This window comes from Aulonocara stuartgranti (genome assembly GCF_965226115.1).
Source record: "Aulonocara stuartgranti genome assembly, chromosome: 6".
NCBI lineage: Eukaryota > Metazoa > Chordata > Actinopteri > Cichliformes > Cichlidae > Aulonocara > Aulonocara stuartgranti.
Genome location: NC_138944.1, coordinates 42,401,587 through 42,423,990, shown reverse-complemented (window position 1 = coordinate 42,423,990; position 22,404 = coordinate 42,401,587). Strand labels below are relative to the sequence as shown.

The 22,404-nt window shown below is 40.5% G+C and overlaps 2 protein-coding genes across 3 annotated transcripts; both read right to left on the bottom strand.

The window, feature by feature from the left end:
- Positions 1 to 324: 324 nt before the first annotated feature.
- On the bottom strand, positions 325 to 9,003 carry LOC309708676 (histone-lysine N-methyltransferase set-1-like). Of its 2 annotated transcripts, XM_082536922.1 has the most exons (11): positions 8,903 to 9,003; positions 7,142 to 7,212; positions 5,076 to 7,041; positions 4,619 to 4,777; positions 4,484 to 4,540; positions 2,491 to 4,054; positions 1,676 to 1,796; positions 1,430 to 1,592; positions 1,117 to 1,309; positions 911 to 964; positions 327 to 821 (listed from the first exon to the last, which is right to left on the bottom strand). In XM_082536922.1, exons 6-11 carry the CDS (start codon positions 2,527 to 2,529, stop codon positions 711 to 713), a joined length of 681 nt encoding a protein of 226 aa, XP_082393048.1. In that variant the 5' UTR covers positions 2,530 to 4,054; positions 4,484 to 4,540; positions 4,619 to 4,777; positions 5,076 to 7,041; positions 7,142 to 7,212; positions 8,903 to 9,003; the 3' UTR covers positions 327 to 710. The 2 variants fall into 2 exon arrangements, 1 of the variants encoding a protein (XP_082393048.1); XR_014277307.1 differs by having other exon boundaries at positions 325 to 1,309; positions 4,484 to 4,537.
- A 79-nt stretch (positions 9,004 to 9,082) lies between these two features.
- On the bottom strand, positions 9,083 to 21,246 carry LOC309709272 (histone-lysine N-methyltransferase set-1-like; the record flags this gene model as incomplete). The annotated part of the gene is made up of 8 exons (XM_082537826.1): positions 21,201 to 21,246; positions 20,139 to 20,268; positions 18,129 to 19,642; positions 17,314 to 17,434; positions 17,068 to 17,230; positions 16,757 to 16,949; positions 15,338 to 15,439; positions 9,083 to 9,094 (listed from the first exon to the last, which is right to left on the bottom strand). The coding sequence occupies exons 3-8, from the start codon at positions 18,165 to 18,167 to the stop codon at positions 9,083 to 9,085; spliced, it is 630 nt and encodes a 209-aa protein (XP_082393952.1). The 5' UTR covers positions 18,168 to 19,642; positions 20,139 to 20,268; positions 21,201 to 21,246.
- Positions 21,247 to 22,404: the final 1,158 nt, after the last annotated feature.

The window sequence follows — 22,404 nt, the reverse complement described above, 5'->3', positions numbered from 1 at the left end:
AAAACAATCACCTGTAGCAGCAACGAACTGTCACTAGGGCCCATTTATCTTCAAGGGACAAAATTTAAAATGAATCTAACTAAAGAGGCTACACAGCAAAATCTCCAGTGTTAAATTAACACTAGAGAGTGTCTATATGGGTCCACACAACTCTGTTGAGTGTTGAATTAACACTTTTGACAGTGTTATATGTTTAAAAGTAACCTAGTCAGTTTTGAAGATTAACAAAGACTAACACTGAGCAGTGCTGATTTTCTAACACTGGAATATTTCTAACATTTTGAGTTATTTTCCAGTGTTAGAAAATCAGCACTGCTCAGTGTTAGCCATTGTTAATCTTCAAAACTGACTAGGTTACTTTTAAACATATAACACTGTCAAAAGTGTTAATTTAACACTCAACAGTGTTGTATTTAACACTCAGAGGTGTGGACCCTTATAGACACTCTCCAGTGTTAATTTAACACTGGAGATTTTGCTGTGTAGAATCACATTAAACATCAATCACTGTTAAAATTTAGAAACCGAAAGCCATTTTTTATTTCTGCATACCTGCTGATATTTTTTTAGTGCTTTTAGAGGGCTTTGATGTGGCAGCCATCACAATTGCCTGTTTTCCATTAGTACCTACCCCTGTTTTTCCAGTAGGTTATAGTACCATGTAGTTTTTCAGTAACTACTGCACCAAGGTTCCAAGTGATCCAAAGTGATCAGAAAATTTGACATAGACTGAATGCCACCAGGTGGCTGGTCAATGGTGTCACTCGATAAGTTATGAGTGCGCCTCCTTCGTGAAAATCCAAGCCATCATTTTTGAAACTCTGAAATGTTTGAAATAGCGACCAAAATTAACAGCGTGATCCCTGAATTGAACACTAAAGTATAGACTGAGCAGCAGGCATTTTGTCACCTTGACGTCCATGCTTGCTGTGGCATTTATATCACTGGATGCTCGGCTGCATTGCTATAGTTACCCCAGGCACAGTAGGTGATACTCAATTTCAGTGAAAAACTAGATGCCCTAAGTCACGTTAAGCCAATTTGAGTAGGTACAAATGTAAAAATGGCTTAGGGTATGCAATTTATCAGTTCCAAAAAGTACAATTGTAGAAATACCTTGCATCTCCAGAGCCAATCCGAGTCACCATAATTATAGTCTATTTCTTCGCCTGGACTTATGTCTCTGCTTGCAAATAAGCATAGATGGGGCTTTCCATTGATATTTAATATTTTCATCTTAGCACTTGGACTGATGTGGTTGTCGTTGACAAGTCTGCCTAATGACCCATCTTCTTGAGATGCATCCACACTGTGGGGTTAGGCAAAAAAGTATTAGCTTAACTAGTTAGTTAGGAAGCTTTTTTTTTTTCATAAATCAAAAGCAATGTGTCATTTAATCTTAATCAAACTACACTGATATAATACGCACCACCAGAGTTTTCCATCAAACTTGAATTCAAACATGAACACCTTCAGGCTGTCATGATAAACTCTGTGTCTCCGCTCACATTCTTCTTTTGTTATGAGTTTACCTCTGTATTCCAAAAGAAAGTCTCCTTTTTGGAATGGAACAGTCGTGAAAATGCCCCGACCTGAATTGCAGAGGCATACCAAGTGAGTGACAAAAGACAAAGTGACAAACTCCAAATCTAATCCAAACTAAAGACCAACTTACCTTTGAAGGCATTTATGTAGTGGATATCAAGTCCCAGTTTGTCCCTTCCAGCAGAAACATGACAGACTGCATCCTCCCGTGGAGGAATGCGTCTCCTTCGCATGTTCTCCTGTACGATTGGCTGTATTACCAAAGCATATAAAGTATTACGATTATCGTCATCATTGTCATCATCATCAGTAGTAGCAGAACTAGCAGTAGTGTAGTTTACAGCATAAACACAGCTGACTTATTCATAGTGCTAATTTATGCCTTCTTTTAAAATGTTAAAGGCCTAGTACTCAAAATGGCGACATGTGACATTTCTGTAATGGCGACTGCAGAGAGTGATACAAGTACTGAGAAAGCTTAGGCATCAAAACTGTAAGAAGTTTTTTCCTTCAGGCATATAAATAAATACACGACTAAATACACTTATACCCTTGCTTTTATTTTAGGGCTGTCAGCAGAATGACAGACATTGGACAAACTGCCCGAAATTAGCTAACAGCGACATCAGGGATTTTGACTCAGACTGCGCTGGTTTAATTGTTAATCGCGTTAGTCGCGATGTCGGCATTAACACGTTTAAGCCACAATAATGCTTTAACACCGAGTAAATCCTAACACGGGTTAGCCCGCTTTATCGCGTTGACGCGGTTAGTCGTCAGCCCTATTTTATTTACTCAATGACAAACGCTGGGGCCGTTTTACTTCTTCAAAGACTCACTAACAGTCCATAAAGCATAAATTAAACCAGTTTAATATAGGCCTGTGCACCTATAATTTCATATAGTATTAAAGTCATGGTGCATTTTACATTAAAAAAGGCTTACCTTTGTGTTTTTAATCCGTCTTCGTATTGCCGTCGACATACACTTGTTAAAGGGCACGCGCGCGAAAGTTGTGGCGCCGTTTCCTGTAGGTACCGCCTATATATATAGCCTACCAATCACAATGACTTCCGGCCGTGTGTATTGAAAATGTGTATTAAATTGCAGTACCTACACACATCCACTCTAACTCGAAACGTCGCTGTGCAATACACTGGAATACACAAAAATCAGGTGAGGGGTATAGGTGGACTTTTAAGAAAATCAGAAAATCTTTTAATTATAGTTTAATAAATGAATTTACACTACAGTTTAAGCAAATACAGGTCAAAAGATAAATAATGACCTCATAAGAAGTAGAAAAAATTATTATTTAGACACTTAAAAATGCATTTACAAGTCATGTTTTAGGGGGACACATGAATACACAGCAAAAAGTCGAAATGTCCCCGGAGCCCAGGTACAGCGCAGGTCAAATGTCAATCCATACCACATAGACGCACTCACACACACACACACACACACACACACACACACACACACACACACACACACACACACACACACACACACACACACACACACACACACACGGGTCTATGTGGTATGGCGGGACTATACTACGTCAATCCGCCCGGTGGTGGTTTAAGTGGACTACCCTTTTGAAAGGACTTAGAGCCAAGGGAGCGAGGTTAAAGTGTTCGAAAAAATCTGAAAAAAATTTGGGTCACTTCAGACCTCATACACTCCCTATAGAAGTCTAGATACACTGATACACACCAACCAGACTCTATTGTGTTTTCTGGAGACATTGTCCACTTGACAACAATGTGTTTTATGAGGTCCAAAAAAAACAATATTGGGTCTTTAAAGGGACAATGATGTAATATGTAAATAGCTCATCATTACCATGAATACACATCTGACAGGACACAGGATTACTGGAACATCATTTTATTAGTGTTCTTGGATCTGAACATTAATTTTAACCATAAATAAAAAAAGAAATCTATGGACAAAAATGCCCACGCTTCCCACAGAAATATAAAAATATAGAAAACAGAAAAATTAAAAACATTTCAAATGAATTTTAATAGTTTAAAGGTAAATATTAAGGGGAGAAAATATGCATTTATAATTTTTTATTTTAAATATAACCCGTCAAAAAAAAACCCTAAATAAATTAAATGTAAAAATTATGAAATACAAACTACTTCTGTATTTAACAAGAACTTTTTTTTCTTTAAACAGAACATCAGTGTTAACAACAATTGGCAATCTGACCAAGATGTAAAACCACAGCTCTCTAAACAGTTATTTTAGTTCATTTTTTTCTGCCTTTTTGCAGTTAATCCTCTGTTTCTTACAAAATCTCTTATGTTTTGAACTGTTCTTCCTGCCAACACCGGATCTTCTACCAATTTGCAATGACTGCATTCATTTTTGGTGGCTAGTTTCCCTTCGTTTATGTGGTCTTTAAAATGCCTCATCACTGCAGCAACCTCAGCCTTGGACCACATGTTTTTGGGAGCTCTTCGGGAATTGTGGGATTGAGCAGCATTTTTCTCTGGAAGATATATAAAGTAGTAGTAGTTAAAACAAACAAAAAAACAAACAAAAAAAACAAAAAACATTTGGTGGTTAAAAGAATGGATGCTACCCTGTACTAACTTCTGAAATGTGTTGCTACCATCAATATCAAAACGAGCTAAAATTCTCTTTGAAAATTTATCAAATTTCTAAAATGAGACATTTAGTGTTCCGCTGTGAATAAAAGACTGAATAAAAAGTTGAATAAAAGTCTCTTGATGCATGCTCAATCATCCAGGTAAGTAAATCCCAAAACGTTGATTCTGTTAATCTGGACGTAGCGTTTTCAGTGGGAGAAACATTTTGTCACTCATCCAAGTGACTTTTTGCCACCACTCTGCAGTTTGCCATATGTTGCAAAGTGATGAAACAATAATAAGCTTAGAGAACCAACTGCACCCCTTACCTTCAGAGGGAGCAGCAGTCTCACTTGCTGCAGGCATTGTGAGTGGTCCTTCATCTGCTGATTACACAATTTGATTAAGTTTTAATATTTGTAACAAACATTTTATCCACAGAAACCAAGCTAGTGGTAACTTACCACAATCTACAGTGTCTTGGAGCTGCGCTGTGTTTGTGGAATCAGCTACTGCATGTACAGGCTCACTGGTGCCACACGCCAACATTGTGAGTGCTGTGTCATCATCATCTGATTCACTCTCACTGTCCTTTGTTTCAGCATCACTTAATGCAATTTCATCTGAGAAATTGTGGGAAAACCCCCCCAAAAAACCAAACACAAACCCCCCAAAAACCTCACATTAACAACGAGATATGACAAAATACAGAACAAATACTGGAAATTATAGTACATAGTTTTACTATTTAAGGCCACCACTCTGCAGTTTGCCAAATGTTGCAAAGTGATGAAACAATAGACTTCAAGAACCTTAAATCATGGACATTTAACAGAATGGTCTGTGCTTTTAGGTTTTAATTCTGTTGATAAAGCATAATATTCAACTACTGCCCTAATATTTGCTCCTTTCAATACAAACCTTCTATTTTGATCTCATCCAGTGATTTCCCCTGGATCTGGGAAAGTTGTCCTTTTTCCAGTGTTAAAAGCAGTTTGGAAATCTTGGCCAGCTGTGTTGTGGGAACTGGTAATCTGTAGAATTCGCGGTGAACGCGGATATCATGACCCAGGAAATCTGCAACCTGATCAAGTTCGTTGTTTTTCAAATTAAGGACTTGTGAGAGTGTGGCAACATGTTTTCTGAGCTGTGTCGATCTTAGATACTCAGGCTGCTTTGCTCCACACTGGTGTGCATGAACACGCAAGGAGTCCATTCCTCTGTAATGACTCATTGATCGGGGTCTTGCAAAGAGGTAGATATTAGTGGCACAAATACCACAGTCAGGCCTCCTACTAACCAGTAGTGACAGAGCATCCAGCATGCTTGGTGTTAGCAGAACTGGAACATTTCTGTCCCTTTTTCCCATTATTTCTATTCTACAGAAATAGTTACAGAGTCTCTGTTCCATTTCTGAGAGCCCCATGGCAACATCTGTGTGGAGTGCTGTTTTGTCTCTTTCAAGAAAACTTTTGAGGCGCATCTTTGAAACCTCTCCAGAACGTCTTCGGTTGAACACAATGATTTGTGAGAGTGTAACTTGTGCAAGTTGGGCATAATTCTGAGCTGTGGCTTCGTTCTCCAAGCTGCAAAAGGCACTTTCTGCAGATTTTTGAAGGTAGTGATGGAGAATCCGAACATCTTCTGTAAAGGGCAATGTTGATGGCTTGTTAAACTTTGCCTCACTCAATGTGTTCAAGGCACGGTGAGACACCATCTCAGACCATTTGGAGACATACAACTTCTTGAACGCATCAGTGGACTTGATTAGGGCTTCATCCTCTGTCATGAGGGCACGACAATGGATAATGTCAGACATTTTATGCAGTGTATGTCCCAGTTTCAGCGCAAGGCTTGGAGTTTTGTATGACAGTGTCTCTTCATCAAAACCTGAAACTTTCTTTACTGCTTGCACAACTCTCTGGAAATTAGCAGGCTTAATAGCTTCTTCCATGTTATGCACTGAGAATTCTGTGCGCAGACACAACAACAAACGTCCCGCTTCACGAAGCTTCTGTCGTATATAATCATACTTTGTAGGGTCTTGTCCATGTTTATTGTAGAGGGACTGGGCAAACTGAATAACAGTAAAGTCATTTCGCACAGCTGAGGCAATCTCATCTTGTTTCATAACAGCAAGAACCTTCCAGACTCCACTTGACACCTGCGGATAACACTGAGACTCCAGAGTTAAAGCCAGGCCGAGTACTTTGGTTCTTCCAGGTTCTTTATCCGTGTCATCTTTTGGTTTGTTAGGACATCTGCGGACATGTCTCCAAAGATCCTTGCGAACATACATCCCTTGACAATAAAAGCAATGAGCAAACTTTCCCTCTACTGCTTTAATCTTGGGTCTTCTCTTCACTTTCAGTGGTCCCACTCCACCATGCAAAACTGCAGCATTATGCTTAAAATTTCCCTTATTTCTCAATTTCTCTAACAGACTTTTACGCTCGTTTGAGTCTCTAGGCAGGGAAAATGCATGCACAACATCAGGAGCCGTTTTGTGCGTTTTCAGGTGGCGGGAAATTTTAGCTTGTGGTTTGCCACAAAAATAGCAGTAATTTCTTTTACTTAAAGTCATTTTTTCTGATTCAGTTTCGCAAAGCTCACTTTTATCTTGTGGCTTGTCCTTTGTCAAGTTGTGGATTAAATTCGTTGAATCTGATTGTTCATGCGCTTTGGAGATGTCATCTTGGCATAGCAGACCTTTTGATGTGCTTGGCAATAATGAGATGTCTTCATCTGAATCTTCATCATATGACTCTGAATCTGGCACATATTCTTCTTCTGATATGCTGTGGTTGCCATCATCATCGCTTGATATTTGATCCAGAACTGAATGTGGCAATCCATCCTCCCCTGAATATTCAGAAATTTCTTCTTTCTGGAATGTAAGAACAAAAGTTTTTTTAATTGATCAATACTTTAGACAGGTAAAAAATAAACTGAAAAAAAGTCAAGCCAAATATGAATGGGATACACACCTGTGTTGACTGGTGGCAATTCTGATTTGCCAATTTTGCAAGGCAAGATTTGTGCCAGACCCCTAAACAAACTGAAACACATTTTGATAGACTTAATTTAGCTTTGCAGTTCTATTTAAGTGAAGTAGTTTTTTGTCAAAGCATTGCAGTAATGTCAAATGCTGAAAAAAAAAAAAAAAAAAAACTGTTCACATTAAGGATATTTTAATGACTACACATACACTGCTAATCCCCCTCCCCCCCCCCAAAAAAAGGACATCCCAGATGTGAATGAAGGAATTATTCTTATTAAATACTTTGTTCTTTAGGTAGTTGAGTGGCATGAAAGTGTGTAGTTGAATGTGTGTGGCCTCCAGATGCCTGTACGACTTCCCTACAATGCCTGGGCATGCTCGGGATGAGGTGGCGGATGGTCTCCTGAAGGATCTCCTCCAAGACCTGGACTAAAGCATCTGCCAACCCCTGGACAGTTTGTGGTGGATGGAGTGAGACATGATGTCCCAGATGTGCTCAATTGGATTCAGGTCTGGGGAACAGGCGGGCCAGTCCATAGCATCAATGCCTTTGTCATGGAGGAACTGCTGACATACTCCAGCCACATGAGGCCCAGTGTCGTCTCGCATTAGGTGGACCCCAGGGCCAAATGCACCAGCATGTGGTCTCACAAAGGGTCCGAGGACCTCATCTTGTTACCCAATGACAGTCAGGCTCTCTGGCAGGCACAGAAATGCCACCCCTCACCATTACTGACCCACTGCCAATATGATCATGCTGGAGGATGTTGCAGGCAGCAGAACATTCCCCACGGCATCTCCAGACTGTCACGTGCTCAGTTTGAACCTCCTTTCAGCTGTGAGGAGCATAGGGTGCCCGTGCTGAAGTTGCCAAACTTTGTGTTTTCTGGCAAATGCCAAACATCCTGCATGGTGTTGGACTGCAAGCTCAATCCCCACCTGTGGATGCTGGACCCTCAAGCCACCCTCATGAAGTCAGTTTCTGACCATTTGAGCAGACAGATGCACATTTGTGGCCTGTTTGAGGTCATTTTGCAGGGCTCCTCTTGTTCCTCCTTGCACAAAGGTGGAGGTAGCGGTCCTGCTGCTGGGTTGTTGCCCTCCTATGGCCTACTCCACATCCAGGTAGCACCTCCATGCTCTGGACACTACACTAACAGACACAGCAAACCTTCTTGCCACAGCTCACATTGATGTGCTACGCTAGATGAGCTGCACTACCTGAGCCCCTTGTGTGGGTTGTAGACTGTCTCATGCTACCACTAAAATGAAATCACCGCCAGCATTCAAAAGTGACCATAACATCAGCCAGAAAGCATAGGTGCTGAGAAGTGGTCTGTGGTCACCACCTGCAGAACCAGTCCTTTATTATGGTGAATTGACTATAATTTCCACTTGTTGTCTACTCTATTTGCAAAACAGCATGTGAAACTGGTTGTCAGTGTTACTTCCTAAGTGAACAGTTTGATTTCACAGAAGTGTGACTGACTTGGAGTAACATCGCATTGTTTAAGTGTTCCCTTTATTATTTTGAGCAGTTTATGTTATGGAATGGGGAATTGAGGACAATCCCAAGTATACCATTTTTACAAGGTCCTGCACCAATGAGGTAATACTGCATTTCTTTAATTAGACGTGACCACCCATTAATTAAAAAGGGAGCAGTGTTCATTTCAGCTAGTCTTAACTTGTTGAACTCCATTAATGCTTTTTACTATATAATGTACCTATTCACTAAATGTCTCACCTTTGCACTTAAAGCCAAGCCACTTGAGGGAGGAAACCGGTCCCACACACTGAATGCACTTGTCCAAAGATGATATTGTTGTGCACACCAGACGATGATTGTGACACTGTTAGCAAAATATTGCAACATTTATTTATTTTGGACAGTTGGAAAGGTGTGTTTTCAATTCAGTTGCAGATATCAACTAATAAACTTCGTCCATGTAAATCACATCACACCCAGGTGACTGCCAAACACACACACACACACAGCATCCATAAAGAATGATGATAGATTAAATTATTAGTTCATTAAGTGGTACACTGGATTATATTTACCCTTTCAGGCTCTGGATGTTTCAGGTCCAGATCATTGTTTGGAAAGCTGTTTGGTTGCGGCTTTAGGCAGCTCACAGTCTTCTGAATCTGGCTGGTCTCAGTCTTCGTGTGTAACAGATAGAGGATGAAGACAAAAGAACAGTAATCTGACAGTTACTAAAAATGCATCACTCAAGAGGATGAATAGACCATTTCACTATCGGCAAATGGCGTAAGGTACACATCGTGCATGAGAAACATTCATTAAAATCTGTCCTAGGTCAATGTTACCTCTTCAAAATCTTGCACTGAAGAAGAATGCATGGCTTCTGAGCCTTGCTGAGGCATTTCTTCATCAAGATCCTACAACAAAGAAAAGATGGCACAAAGATTAGACCAAGTGCTCTTCTTGCAACTGTACTGGGCAGGCCTGTGCTTCTGTCTTTAATTTGCATGTGTGTGTGTGTGTGTGTGGGGGGGGGGGGGGGGGGGGGGGGGCTTTCCACTCAAGAAATGTTTTCTTCTGAAAAAAATACTGGCTACAATAATTAACAACTGATTCCTTTGCAATCATCCATCCTCTTCCACTTATCCTTATCAGGATTGTGGGGTAGCAGTTTTGGGGCCTATACCAGCTACCATAGGGCAGTACAACCTGGACAGATCGCCAGTCTAACATGGAAGGACAAGCATTTGCATTCACACCAAAGGGCAGTTTTGAATCACCAGTTAACCTAACCCCATAAGCTACATCTTTGGACTGTGGGAAGAAGCCAGAGTACACAGCCAGAGAGAGCCCATGCACTAAAGCAGTAAAAAGTGCCTAAAACAAGTTAAGAAGTTGTATAGTACTATCTATCTTAATGTTCAAGCCTGAGTTTCAAAAAATTTCAACATAGAAACAAAGCACATGCAGTCAGCTCTGCATGCTGTAGGTCAAACTGTCAAGACATACGAGAAGACCCCTCCTAAAACCAGAGTGATGTCACCATGAAGCAAACTTTGACGGAGTCCCCCAATAACAGTGTGGTCCTCCTAAGTCACATTTGGGTGGTTAACACACACACACACACACACACACTCAGATGTTATCCAGACTTGCACTTTGAAACAATGAAAAGGACCTACAAGCCACGGTCCATGTAAATCACATCACACCCAGGTGACTGCCAAACACACACACACACAGCATCCATAAAGAATGATGATAGATTAAATTATTAGTTCATTAAGTGGTACACTGGATTATATTTACCCTTTCAGGCTCTGGATGTTTCAGGTCCAGATCATTGTTTGGAAAGCTGTTTGGTTGCGGCTTTAGGCAGCTCACAGTCTTCTGAATCTGGCTGGTCTCAGTCTTCGTGTGTAACAGATAGAGAATGAAGACAAAAGAACAGTAATCTGACAGTTACTAAAAATGCATCACTCAAGAGGATGAATAGACCATTTCACTATCGGCAAATAGCGTAAGGTACACATCGTGCATGAGAAACATTCATTAAAATCTGTCCTAGGTCAATGTTACCTCTTCAAAATCTTGCACTGAAGAAGAATGCATGGCTTCTGAGCCTTGCTGAGGCATTTCTTCATCAAGATCCTGCAACAAAGAAAAGATGGCACAAAGATTAGACCAAGTGCTCTTCTTGCAACTGTACTGGGCAGGCCTGTGCTTCTGTCTTTAATTTGCATGTGTGTGTGTGTGGGGGGGGGGCTTTCCACTCAAGAAATGTTTTCTTCTGAAAAAAATACTGGCTACAATAGTTAACAACTGATTCCTTTGCAATCATCCATCCTCTTCCACTTATCCTTATCAGGATTGTGGGGTAGCAGTTTTGGGGCCTATACCAGCTACCATAGGGCAGTACAACCTGGACAGATCACCAGTCTAACATGGAAGGACAAGCATTTGCATTCACACCAAAGGGCAGTTTTGAATCACCAGTTAACCTAACCCCATAAGCTACATCTTTGGACTGTGGGAAGAAGCCAGAGTACACAGCCAGAGAGAGCCCATGCACTAAAGCAGTAAAAAGTGCCTAAAACAAGTTAAGAAGTTGTATAGTACTATCTATCTTAATGTTCAAGCCTGAGTTTCAAAAAATTTCAACATAGAAACAAAGCACATGCAGTCAGCTCTGCATGCTGTAGGTCAAACTGTCAAGAAATACGAGAAGACCCCTCCTAAAACCAGAGTGATGTCACCATGAAGCAAACTTTGACGGAGTCTCCCAATAACAGTGTGGTCCTCCTAAGTCACATTTGGGTGGTTAACGCACACACACACACACACACTCAGATGTTATCCAGACTTGCACTTTGAAACAATGAAAAGGACCTACAAGCCACGGTCCATGTAAATCACATCACACCCAGGTGACTGCCAAACACACACACACACAGCATCCATAAAGAATGATGATAGATTAAATTATTAGTTCATTAAGTGGTACACTGGATTATATTTACCCTTTCAGGCTCTGGATGTTTCAGGTCCAGATCATTGTTTGGAAAGCTGTTTGGTTGCGGCTTTAGGCAGCTCACAGTCTTCTGAATCTGGCTGGTCTCAGTCTTCGTGTGTAACAGATAGAGAATGAAGACAAAAGAACAGTAATCTGACAGTTACTAAAAATGCATCACTCAAGAGGATGAATAGACCATTTCACTATCGGCAAATAGCGTAAGGTACACATCGTGCATGAGAAACATTCATTAAAATCTGTCCTAGGTCAATGTTACCTCTTCAAAATCTTGCACTGAAGAAGAATGCATGGCTTCTGAGCCTTGCTGAGGCATTTCTTCATCAAGATCCTGCAACAAAGAAAAGATGGCACAAAGATTAGACCAAGTGCTCTTCTTGCAACTGTACTGGGCAGGCCTGTGCTTCTGTCTTTAATTTGCATGTGTGTGTGTGTGTGTGTGTGTGGGGGGGGGGGGGCTTTCCACTCAAGAAATGTTTTCTTCTGAAAAAAATACTGGCTACAATAGTTAACAACTGATTCCTTTGCAATCATCCATCCTCTTCCACTTATCCTTATCAGGATTGTGGGGTAGCAGTTTTGGGGCCTATACCAGCTACCATAGGGCAGTACAACCTGGACAGATCACCAGTCTAACATGGAAGGACAAGCATTTGCATTCACACCAAAGGGCAGTTTTGAATCACCAGTTAACCTAACCCCATAAGCTACATCTTTGGACTGTGGGAAGAAGCCAGAGTACACAGCCAGAGAGAGCCCATGCACTAAAGCAGTAAAAAGTGCCTAAAACAAGTTAAGAAGTTGTATAGTACTATCTATCTTAATGTTCAAGCCTGAGTTTCAAAAAATTTCAACATAGAAACAAAGCACATGCAGTCAGCTCTGCATGCTGTAGGTCAAACTGTCAAGACATACGAGAAGACCCCTCCTAAAACCAGAGTGATGTCACCATGAAGCAAACTTTGACGGAGTCCCCCAATAACAGTGTGGTCCTCCTAAGTCACATTTGGGTGGTTAACACACACACACACACACACTCAGATGTTATCCAGACTTGCACTTTGAAACAATGAAAAGGACCTACAAGCCACGGTCCATGTAAATCACATCACACCCAGGTGACTGCCAAACACACACACACACAGCATCCATAAAGAATGATGATAGATTAAATTATTAGTTCATTAAGTGGTACACTGGATTATATTTACCCTTTCAGGCTCTGGATGTTTCAGGTCCAGATCATTGTTTGGAAAGCTGTTTGGTTGCGGCTTTAGGCAGCTCACAGTCTTCTGAATCTGGCTGGTCTCAGTCTTCGTGTGTAACAGATAGAGAATGAAGACAAAAGAACAGTAATCTGACAGTTACTAAAAATGCATCACTCAAGAGGATGAATAGACCATTTCACTATCGGCAAATAGCGTAAGGTACACATCGTGCATGAGAAACATTCATTAAAATCTGTCCTAGGTCAATGTTACCTCTTCAAAATCTTGCACTGAAGAAGAATGCATGGCTTCTGAGCCTTGCTGAGGCATTTCTTCATCAAGATCCTGCAACAAAGAAAAGATGGCACAAAGATTAGACCAAGTGCTCTTCTTGCAACTGTACTGGGCAGGCCTGTGCTTCTGTTTTTAATTTGCATGTGTGTGTGTGTGTGTGGGGGGGGGGGGCTTTCCACTCAAGAAATGTTTTCTTCTGAAAAAAATACTGGCTACAATAGTTAACAACTGATTCCTTTGCAATCATCCATCCTCTTCCACTTATCCTTATCAGGATTGTGGGGTAGCAGTTTTGGGGCCTATACCAGCTACCATAGGGCAGTACAACCTGGACAGATCACCAGTCTAACATGGAAGGACAAGCATTTGCATTCACACCAAAGGGCAGTTTTGAATCACCAGTTAACCTAACCCCATAAGCTACATCTTTGGACTGTGGGAAGAAGCCAGAGTACACAGCCAGAGAGAGCCCATGCACTAAAGCAGTAAAAAGTGCCTAAAACAAGTTAAGAAGTTGTATAGTACTATCTATCTTAATGTTCAAGCCTGAGTTTCAAAAAATTTCAACATAGAAACAAAGCACATGCAGTCAGCTCTGCATGCTGTAGGTCAAACTGTCAAGAAATACGAGAAGACCCCTCCTAAAACCAGAGTGATGTCACCATGAAGCAAACTTTGACGGAGTCTCCCAATAACAGTGTGGTCCTCCTAAGTCACATTTGGGTGGTTAACGCACACACACACACACACTCAGATGTTATCCAGACTTGCACTTTGAAACAATGAAAAGGACCTACAAGCCACGGTCCATGTAAATCACATCACACCCAGGTGACTGCCAAACACACACACACACAGCATCCATAAAGAATGATGATAGATTAAATTATTAGTTCATTAAGTGGTACACTGGATTATATTTACCCTTTCAGGCTCTGGATGTTTCAGGTCCAGATCATTGTTTGGAAAGCTGTTTGGTTGCGGCTTTAGGCAGCTCACAGTCTTCTGAATCTGGCTGGTCTCAGTCTTCGTGTGTAACAGATAGAGAATGAAGACAAAAGAACAGTAATCTGACAGTTACTAAAAATGCATCACTCAAGAGGATGAATAGACCATTTCACTATCGGCAAATAGCGTAAGGTACACATCGTGCATGAGAAACATTCATTAAAATCTGTCCTAGGTCAATGTTACCTCTTCAAAATCTTGCACTGAAGAAGAATGCATGGCTTCTGAGCCTTGCTGAGGCATTTCTTCATCAAGATCCTGCAACAAAGAAAAGATGGCACAAAGATTAGACCAAGTGCTCTTCTTGCAACTGTACTGGGCAGGCCTGTGCTTCTGTTTTTAATTTGCATGTGTGTGTGTGTGTGTGTGTGGGGGGGGGGGGGGGGGGGCTTTCCACTCAAGAAATGTTTTCTTCTGAAAAAAATACTGGCTACAATAGTTAACAACTGATTCCTTTGCAATCATCCATCCTCTTCCACGTATCCTTATCAGGATTGTGGGGTAGCAGTTTTGGGGCCTATACCAGCTACCATAGGGCAGTACAACCTGGACAGATCACCAGTCTAACATGGAAGGACAAGCATTTGCATTCACACCAAAGGGCAGTTTTGAATCACCAGTTAACCTAACCCCATAAGCTACATCTTTGGACTGTGGGAAGAAGCCAGAGTACACAGCCAGAGAGAGCCCATGCACTAAAGCAGTAAAAAGTGCCTAAAACAAGTTAAGAAGTTGTATAGTACTAACTATCTTAATGTTCAAGCCTGAGTTTCAAAAAATTTCAACATAGAAACAAAGCACATGCAGTCAGCTCTGCATGCTGTAGGTCAAACTGTCAAGAAATACGAGAAGACCCCTCCTAAAACCAGAGTGATGTCACCATGAAGCAAACTTTGACGGAGTCTCCCAATAACAGTGTGGTCCTCCTAAGTCACATTTGGGTGGTTAACACACACACACACACACACACACACACACTCAGATGTTATCCAGACTTGCACTTTGAAACAATGAAAAGGACCTACAAGCCACGGTCCATGTAAATCACATCACACCCAGGTGACTGCCAAACACACACACACACAGCATCCATAAAGAATGATGATAGATTAAATTATTAGTTCATTAAGTGGTACACTGGATTATATTTACCCTTTCAGGCTCTGGATGTTTCAGGTCCAGATCATTGTTTGGAAAGCTGTTTGGTTGCGGCTTTAGGCAGCTCACAGTCTTCTGAATCTGGCTGGTCTCCGTCTTCGTGTGTAACAGATAGAAAATGAATATACAGTGCATTTTTGAAGAGGCTTTTGAAACATTAAATAAACTGTATGAGAAAGATAAGTTTCAAGCTATTGTCTTTAAAATATTCACTGTCATGTATAGAGAATTTAAGGCCCTATGATTAAGAGACAAATAGTGTGATTTCTTTATTTTTTAAGCCATTGCTAAAGGAGTAAAACAATCACCTGTAGCAGCAACGAACTGTCACTAGGGCCCATTTATCTTCAAGGGACAAAATTTAAAATGAATCTAACTAAAGAGGCTACACAGCAAAATCTCCAGTGTTAAATTAACACTAGAGAGTGTCTATATGGGTCCACACAACACTGTTGAGTGTTGAATTAACACTTTTGACAGTGTTATATGTTTAAAAGTAACCTAGTCAGTTTTGAAGATTAACAAAGACTAACACTGAGCAGTGCTGATTTTCTAACACTGGAATATTTCTAACATTTTGAGTTATTTTCCAGTGTTAGAAAATCAGCACTGCTCAGTGTTAGCCATTGTTAATCTTCAAAACTGACTAGGTTACTTTTAAACATATAACACTGTCAAAAGTGTTAATTTAACACTCAACAGTGTTGTATTTAACACTCAGAGGTGTGGACCCTTATAGACACTCTCCAGTGTTAATTTAACACTGGAGATTTTGCTGTGTAGAATCACATTAAACATCAATCACTGTTAAAATCTAGAAACCGAAAGCCATTTTTTATTTCTGCATACCTGCTGATATTTTTTTAGTGCTTTTAGAGGGCTTTGATGTGGCAGCCATCACAATTGCCTGTTTTCCATTAGTACCTACCCCTGTTTTTCCAGTAGGTTATAGTACCATGTAGTTTTTCAGTAACTACTGCACCAAGGTTCCAAGTGATCCAAAGTGATCAGAAAATTTGACATAGACTGAATGCCACCAGGTGGCTGGTCAATGGTGTCACTCGATAAGTTATGAGTGCGCCTCCTTCGTGAAAATCCAAGCTATCATTTTTGAAACTCTGAAATGTTTGAAATAGCGACCAAAATTAACAGCGTGATCCCTGAATTGAACACTAAAGTATAGACTGAGCAGCAGGCATTTTGTCACCTTGACGTCCATGCTTGCTGTGGCATTTATATCACTGGATGCTCGGCTGCATTGCTATAGTTACCCCAGGCACAGTAGGTGATACTCAATTTCAGTGAAAAACTAGATGCCCTAAGTCACGTTAAGCCAATTTGAGTAGGTACAAATGTAAAAATGGCTTAGGGTATGCAATTTATCAGTTCCAAAAAGTACAATTGTAGAAATACCTTGCATCTCCAGAGCCAATCCGAGTCACCATAATTATAGTCTATTTCTTCGCCTGGACTTATGTCTCTGCTTGCAAATAAGCATAGATGGGGCTTTCCATTGATATTTAATATTTTCATCTTAGCACTTGGACTGATGTGGTTGTCGTTGACAAGTCTGCCTAATGACCCATCTTCTTGAGATGCATCCACACTGTGGGGTTAGGCAAAAAAGTATTAGCTTAACTAGTTAGTTAGGAAGCTTTTTTTTTCATAAATCAAAAGCAATGTGTCATTTAATCTTAATCAAACTACACTGATATAATACGCACCACCAGAGTTTTCCATCAAACTTGAATTCAAACATGAACACCTTCAGGCTGTCATGATAAACTCTGTGTCTCCGCTCACATTCTTCTTTTGTTATGAGTTTACCTCTGTATTCCAAAAGAAAGTCTCCTTTTTGGAATGGAACAGTCGTGAAAATGCCCCGACCTGAATTGCAGAGGCATACCAAGTGAGTGACAAAAGACAAAGTGACAAACTCCAAATCTAATCCAAACTAAAGACCAACTTACCTTTGAAGGCATTTATGTAGTGGATATCAAGTCCCAGTTTGTCCCTTCCAGCAGAAACATGACAGACTGCATCCTCCCGTGGAGGAATGCGTCTCCTTCGCATGTTCTCCTGTACGATTGGCTGTATTACCAAAGCATATAAAGTATTACGATTATCGTCATCATTGTCATCATCATCAGTAGTAGCAGAACTAGCAGTAGTGTAGTTTACAGCATAAACACAGCTGACTTATTCATAGTGCTAATTTATGCCTTCTTTTAAAATGTTAAAGGCCTAGTACTCAAAATGGCGACATGTGACATTTCTGTAATGGCGACTGCAGAGAGTGATACAAGTACTGAGAAAGCTTAGGCATCAAAACTGTAAGAAGTTTTTTCTTCAGGCATATAAATAAATACACGACTAAATACACTTATACCCTTGCTTTTATTTTAGGGCTGTCAGCAGAATGGACAGACATTGGACAAACTGCCCGAAATTAGCTAACAGCGACATCAGGGATTTTGACTCAGACTGCGCTGGTTTAATTGTTAATCGCGTTAGTCGCGATGTCGGCATTAACACGTTTAAGCCACAATAATGCTTTAACACCGAGTAAATCCTAACACGGGTTAGCCCGCTTTATCGCGTTGACGCGGTTAGTCGTCAGCCCTATTTTATTTACTCAATGACAAACGCTGGGGCCGTTTTACTTCTTCAAAGACTCACTAACAGTCCATAAAGCATAAATTAAACCAGTTTAATATAGGCCTGTGCACCTATAATTTCATATAGTATTAAAGTCATGGTGCATTTTACATTAAAAAAGGCTTACCTTTGTGTTTTTAATCCGTCTTCGTATTGCCGTCGACATACACTTGTTAAAGGGCACGCGCGCGAAAGTTGTGGCGCCGTTTCCTGTAGGTACCGCCTATATATATAGCCTACCAATCACAATGACTTCCGGCCGTGTGTATTGAAAATGTGTATTAAATTGCAGTACCTACACACATCCACTCTAACTCGAAACGTCGCTGTGCAATACACTGGAATACACAAAAATCAGGTGAGGGGTATAGGTGGACTTTTAAGAAAATCAGAAAATCTTTTAATTATAGTTTAATAAATGAATTTACACTACAGTTTAAGCAAATACAGGTCAAAAGATAAATAATGACCTCATAAGAAGTAGAAAAAATTATTATTTAGACACTTAAAAATGCATTTACAAGTCATGTTTTAGGGGGACACATGAATACACAGCAAAAAGTCGAAATGTCCCCGGAGCCCAGGTACAGCGCAGGTCAAATGTCAATCCATACCACATAGACGCACTCACACACACACACACACACACACACACACACACACACACACACACACACACACACACACACACACACACACACACACGTGTTTTCGTGATATATCAGTACGTATGACAAAAATGTGACAAATGGGAACGTGCCTTTCCGAAGGTCCTAGAGGCATGGGAATCTCAAAAAATTTGACCCATGCTTCCAGGAACACACCCATCTGTTGAGATTTTGGCTAGGGCTAAATTTTGGTCAAACCTGAATTTAATGCTACTTGTGAGGACACTGTCAGGTTTATGTGACTTATGAGTACCATAAGGTCACACACAGATATTTCATGTTTAGGTGAATTGTGAAGCCCATGGAAACACATAATTTTCAAGTATACATGACTTATAAGGACCAGGTAACGGTAGGTTCTGCATTTTTAGCTTGGCTCCTTTTGAGATTACAATATAATAGACATGGATGCACAATAGTAATGCTCACCAGTTGGGTAACTTCTGACAGAAATATCAGACATTTATGTGTTAATAAAACAGTAAATCTGAGCTGTGTAAAGACTTTAAAAAAAAAAAAAAGACATGGGTCAAATGTGGTCAGTCTACTTTTTAAGTCTTGATATTGTAATGCATTAATTCATTTTGTAGTGAATGTTCATGTGAATAAAAACGTGGAACATTATCTGCCTTTTTTATCATTTAATTGCAAAAAGCACCCAGCATAAACCACAGATTTATGAGTAAGAACAATGCAATACAGAAAACTGCAATACTGACATAACTGTGGAAGTAACAAAGTATCTCTCTTGCTTGTTTCTTTTTTTCTTGCATCTTTCTTTTAATGCTATGATCCTGTTGTGGCTGTAGTACCTTATGACAACCCAGTCTCTGCCTTTCAGAGCTGCCGGCTCTGCTTGGAGGCAGCAGTCACATTCCTTTTTACCTGGTACTTTGCAGCTTTTTATGAAGTGAAACGTGCCGCTCAGCAACCTTCACTTCATCATTTGTCCACTTGCTTCTCACCGTCCCAGCTGTCATAAATGGAAACAAAAGAAAATATCTTAATGTGAATGCAAGAAAAGATAGAAAATATTCTAGTTTATAATGTGAATACAAAATGTTCTTAAACCTTGCTTTCTACTGGAGCACTTTAAAGGAGCAATAAGCACAATTCATCATACTTAGGTTGAAGGAATTAAAAATGACTATGTGAAGAACTAGAGGTGTAATTACATCTGGAGTACAGCATGAAGTCACAATCCCTCTCTCTGTGTTGATCTCCAGCCATAGACTTTGGTTTGGTTCACAGGCAGTGCAAAACAGCACACCTAGCAGTGAAAAGATATTGCTTATTGCTCCTTTAAGGATGCTTGGAATGAACCATTTGAAGTGCTGTGTTCTGCTGGGAATCAAATAAGATGAAATGATTTATGATAAAAGCTCTGAATAGTGTCATGTCTGAAAACAAACTTGTTCTTTGATCACAAGTATATTAACCTAAAACATTTTGTATTTGGGTGCCTTTACCCCTTCTTGGTGAAGTGTTGCTAATGTTTTTGTTGTCCAGGGTGATTGAGGCAGAGGTGCCCTTCATGTTGTCCAGGGCAGCTGAGTAAAGCGTGTGGCTTGGAACCCCCGGAATACTTGGTCCTTGAGCCTTTGAAAAGTAACAGTGAAATATGAGAATCAATGCATGCAATAGGTCTGTTTGCTTTTTTCTCTGCATTGTAGGCAAAGTCAGCGTTGGGCAGTGTGTAATTCTACATTAAGGGGCTAAGGGGCGATCGTGGCTCAAGAGTTGTAATCAGAAGGTTGCCGGTTCGAGCCCCAGCTCCGACAGTCTCGGTCGTTGTGTCCTTGGGAAAGACACTTCACCTGTTGCCTACTGGTGGTGGTCAGAGGGCCCGGTGGCTCCAGTGTCCGGCAGCCTCGCCTCTGTCAGTGCGCCCCAGGGTGGCTGTGGCTACAATGTAGCTGCCATCACCAGTGTGTGAATGTCTGTGTGAATGGGTGGATGACTGGATGTGTAAAGCGCTTTGGGGTCCTTAGGGACTAGTAAAGCGCTATATAAATATAGGATATTTACCATTTGATATGAATATTTTACATGTGAACATAATCTACTAATAATACTCATCACAGTGTGATTGTTTGAAATCGGATAGAGTGTTATTACCTTCATGACAAACATCCCTGCTGTTCAGTTTCAATGTAACACAAACTAGAGTTGTTGGTTCTACCAATTGAGAAAGGCTAAAAAAAAAACAAATTCATGTCCTTCACAACTTAAAACAATCTGAGGACAATGTAACACAGAAATATCAAATTTAGTAGGAATAAAGATCAAGCTGATGCTTTAAAGGGAAAGTTAGGACTAACAAATGATATGCCAATTTCTTTCTCCTAAGATGTTCACAAACAAGTAATGCTAATGTTGAATATGGGAAACTTTCAATCAAACTGATTATTTTAATATAATCAAAGGGCACTTAATTTATGCACTAGGCCCAACTGACACATATACTTGATGCCAAATACAAAAAAATAATGTGTAACCTGTTGGAAGAATGAAGTGGGTGTGTCACTCACCAATTGGTCTGAAGGAGGTTGAGACAGGACCTCGGCACTTGGTGTCTGCAACAAAAGACAACAATATAACGTCAGAAACATTCTCTAGTATAAATCCCGACTATTTAACCCTCGTTTTACCCTAGCGAAAAAAGGGACCCGCTTGGGTAACTTTGGATTTTTGATTCTCAATATATCAGTCATTTTAAAGACTAGTTGCATGAAACTTGGCCAGGATGTGTGTTTTAGGATTATTTTTGAAATTCAATGATCCCCTCTATGGTGTGGTGTATAGTAAAGAAGATTCACATATGTACTACCTCCTTTTACCCTTGTATCCGTTTGGGCCCCATTGACTCCCATTATAGTCACATATTTTCGATATACTGTAATCCTGACATGCGATAATGCCTTTCTCGTGAATACCTAATGGATCTAAGCCTCAGCCTTCAAAATAAAGGAAAAATAGGGTTTGGATCAAATGAGCACAATATTAGGTACAGCACCACCATAGACATTTTCAGTGCTTTTGAATGGAGGACATGGTTATCTTACTATGCAAAATACATGACAATAAAACAGCTGACCACCATAAAATAGTCTTGATGTAGTGGAACTGATATAAGAGAGTGGTGTGAATGTGATTGAGTGTATGTATATATATATATATATATATATATATATATATATATATATATATATATACACACACACACACACACACACATACTGTGTGTGTGTGTGTCGGTCACAAACAAAACGGCCCGTAGAGCCGCCTCCTTGAAGTGAACAACGGGAGCCTGCTCCGTTTTTTTTCTCCTTTCTCTGAACCTCTGTCAATGTTATTTTGCTTCACTTTGCACATGAGCCTTGTTTTTGCCCTCAGCAGAAAGGGGAGGGGTGCAAAAGCAGCCACGTGTTTGTTGAGCAGAGGGGGGAGGGGTGCAAAAGCAGCCACGTGTTTGCAGAGCAGAGGGGGGAGGGGTGCAAAAACAGCCACCTGTTTGCTGAGCAGAGGGGGGGAGGGGCAGTCGTTACTCTCCCAGTGGCATCTCAACAGAGCCGGAGGGAGAGAGAGAGATCGTTTTGGATGCAAATGCACACTTGAAGTCTGTGAGAATAGTTTGCAGCCTTGTCTTACTAGTCATTTCTGCACAGACGCCACTAAATGCACAGACTCGCGCACACACAACACGAAGCGCACGGTCAATTTAGGGGAGCTTGG

What these genes read in the sequence shown, in the direction of transcription:
- LOC309708676 (XM_082536922.1), bottom strand. Translation starts at nt 2,529, where the DNA reads ATGTCGACGGCAATACGAAGACGGATTAAAAACACAAAG. An exon ending in CTACATAAATGCCTTCAAAG is followed by an intron (nt 1,593 to 1,675) that starts GTAAGTTGGTCT and finishes TCTGCAATTCAG; the next exon opens with GTCGGGGCATTTTCACGACT. An exon ending in CAGCAAGCATGGACGTCAAG is followed by an intron (nt 822 to 910) that starts GTGACAAAATGC and finishes CAAACATTTCAG; the next exon opens with AGTTTCAAAAATGATGGCTT.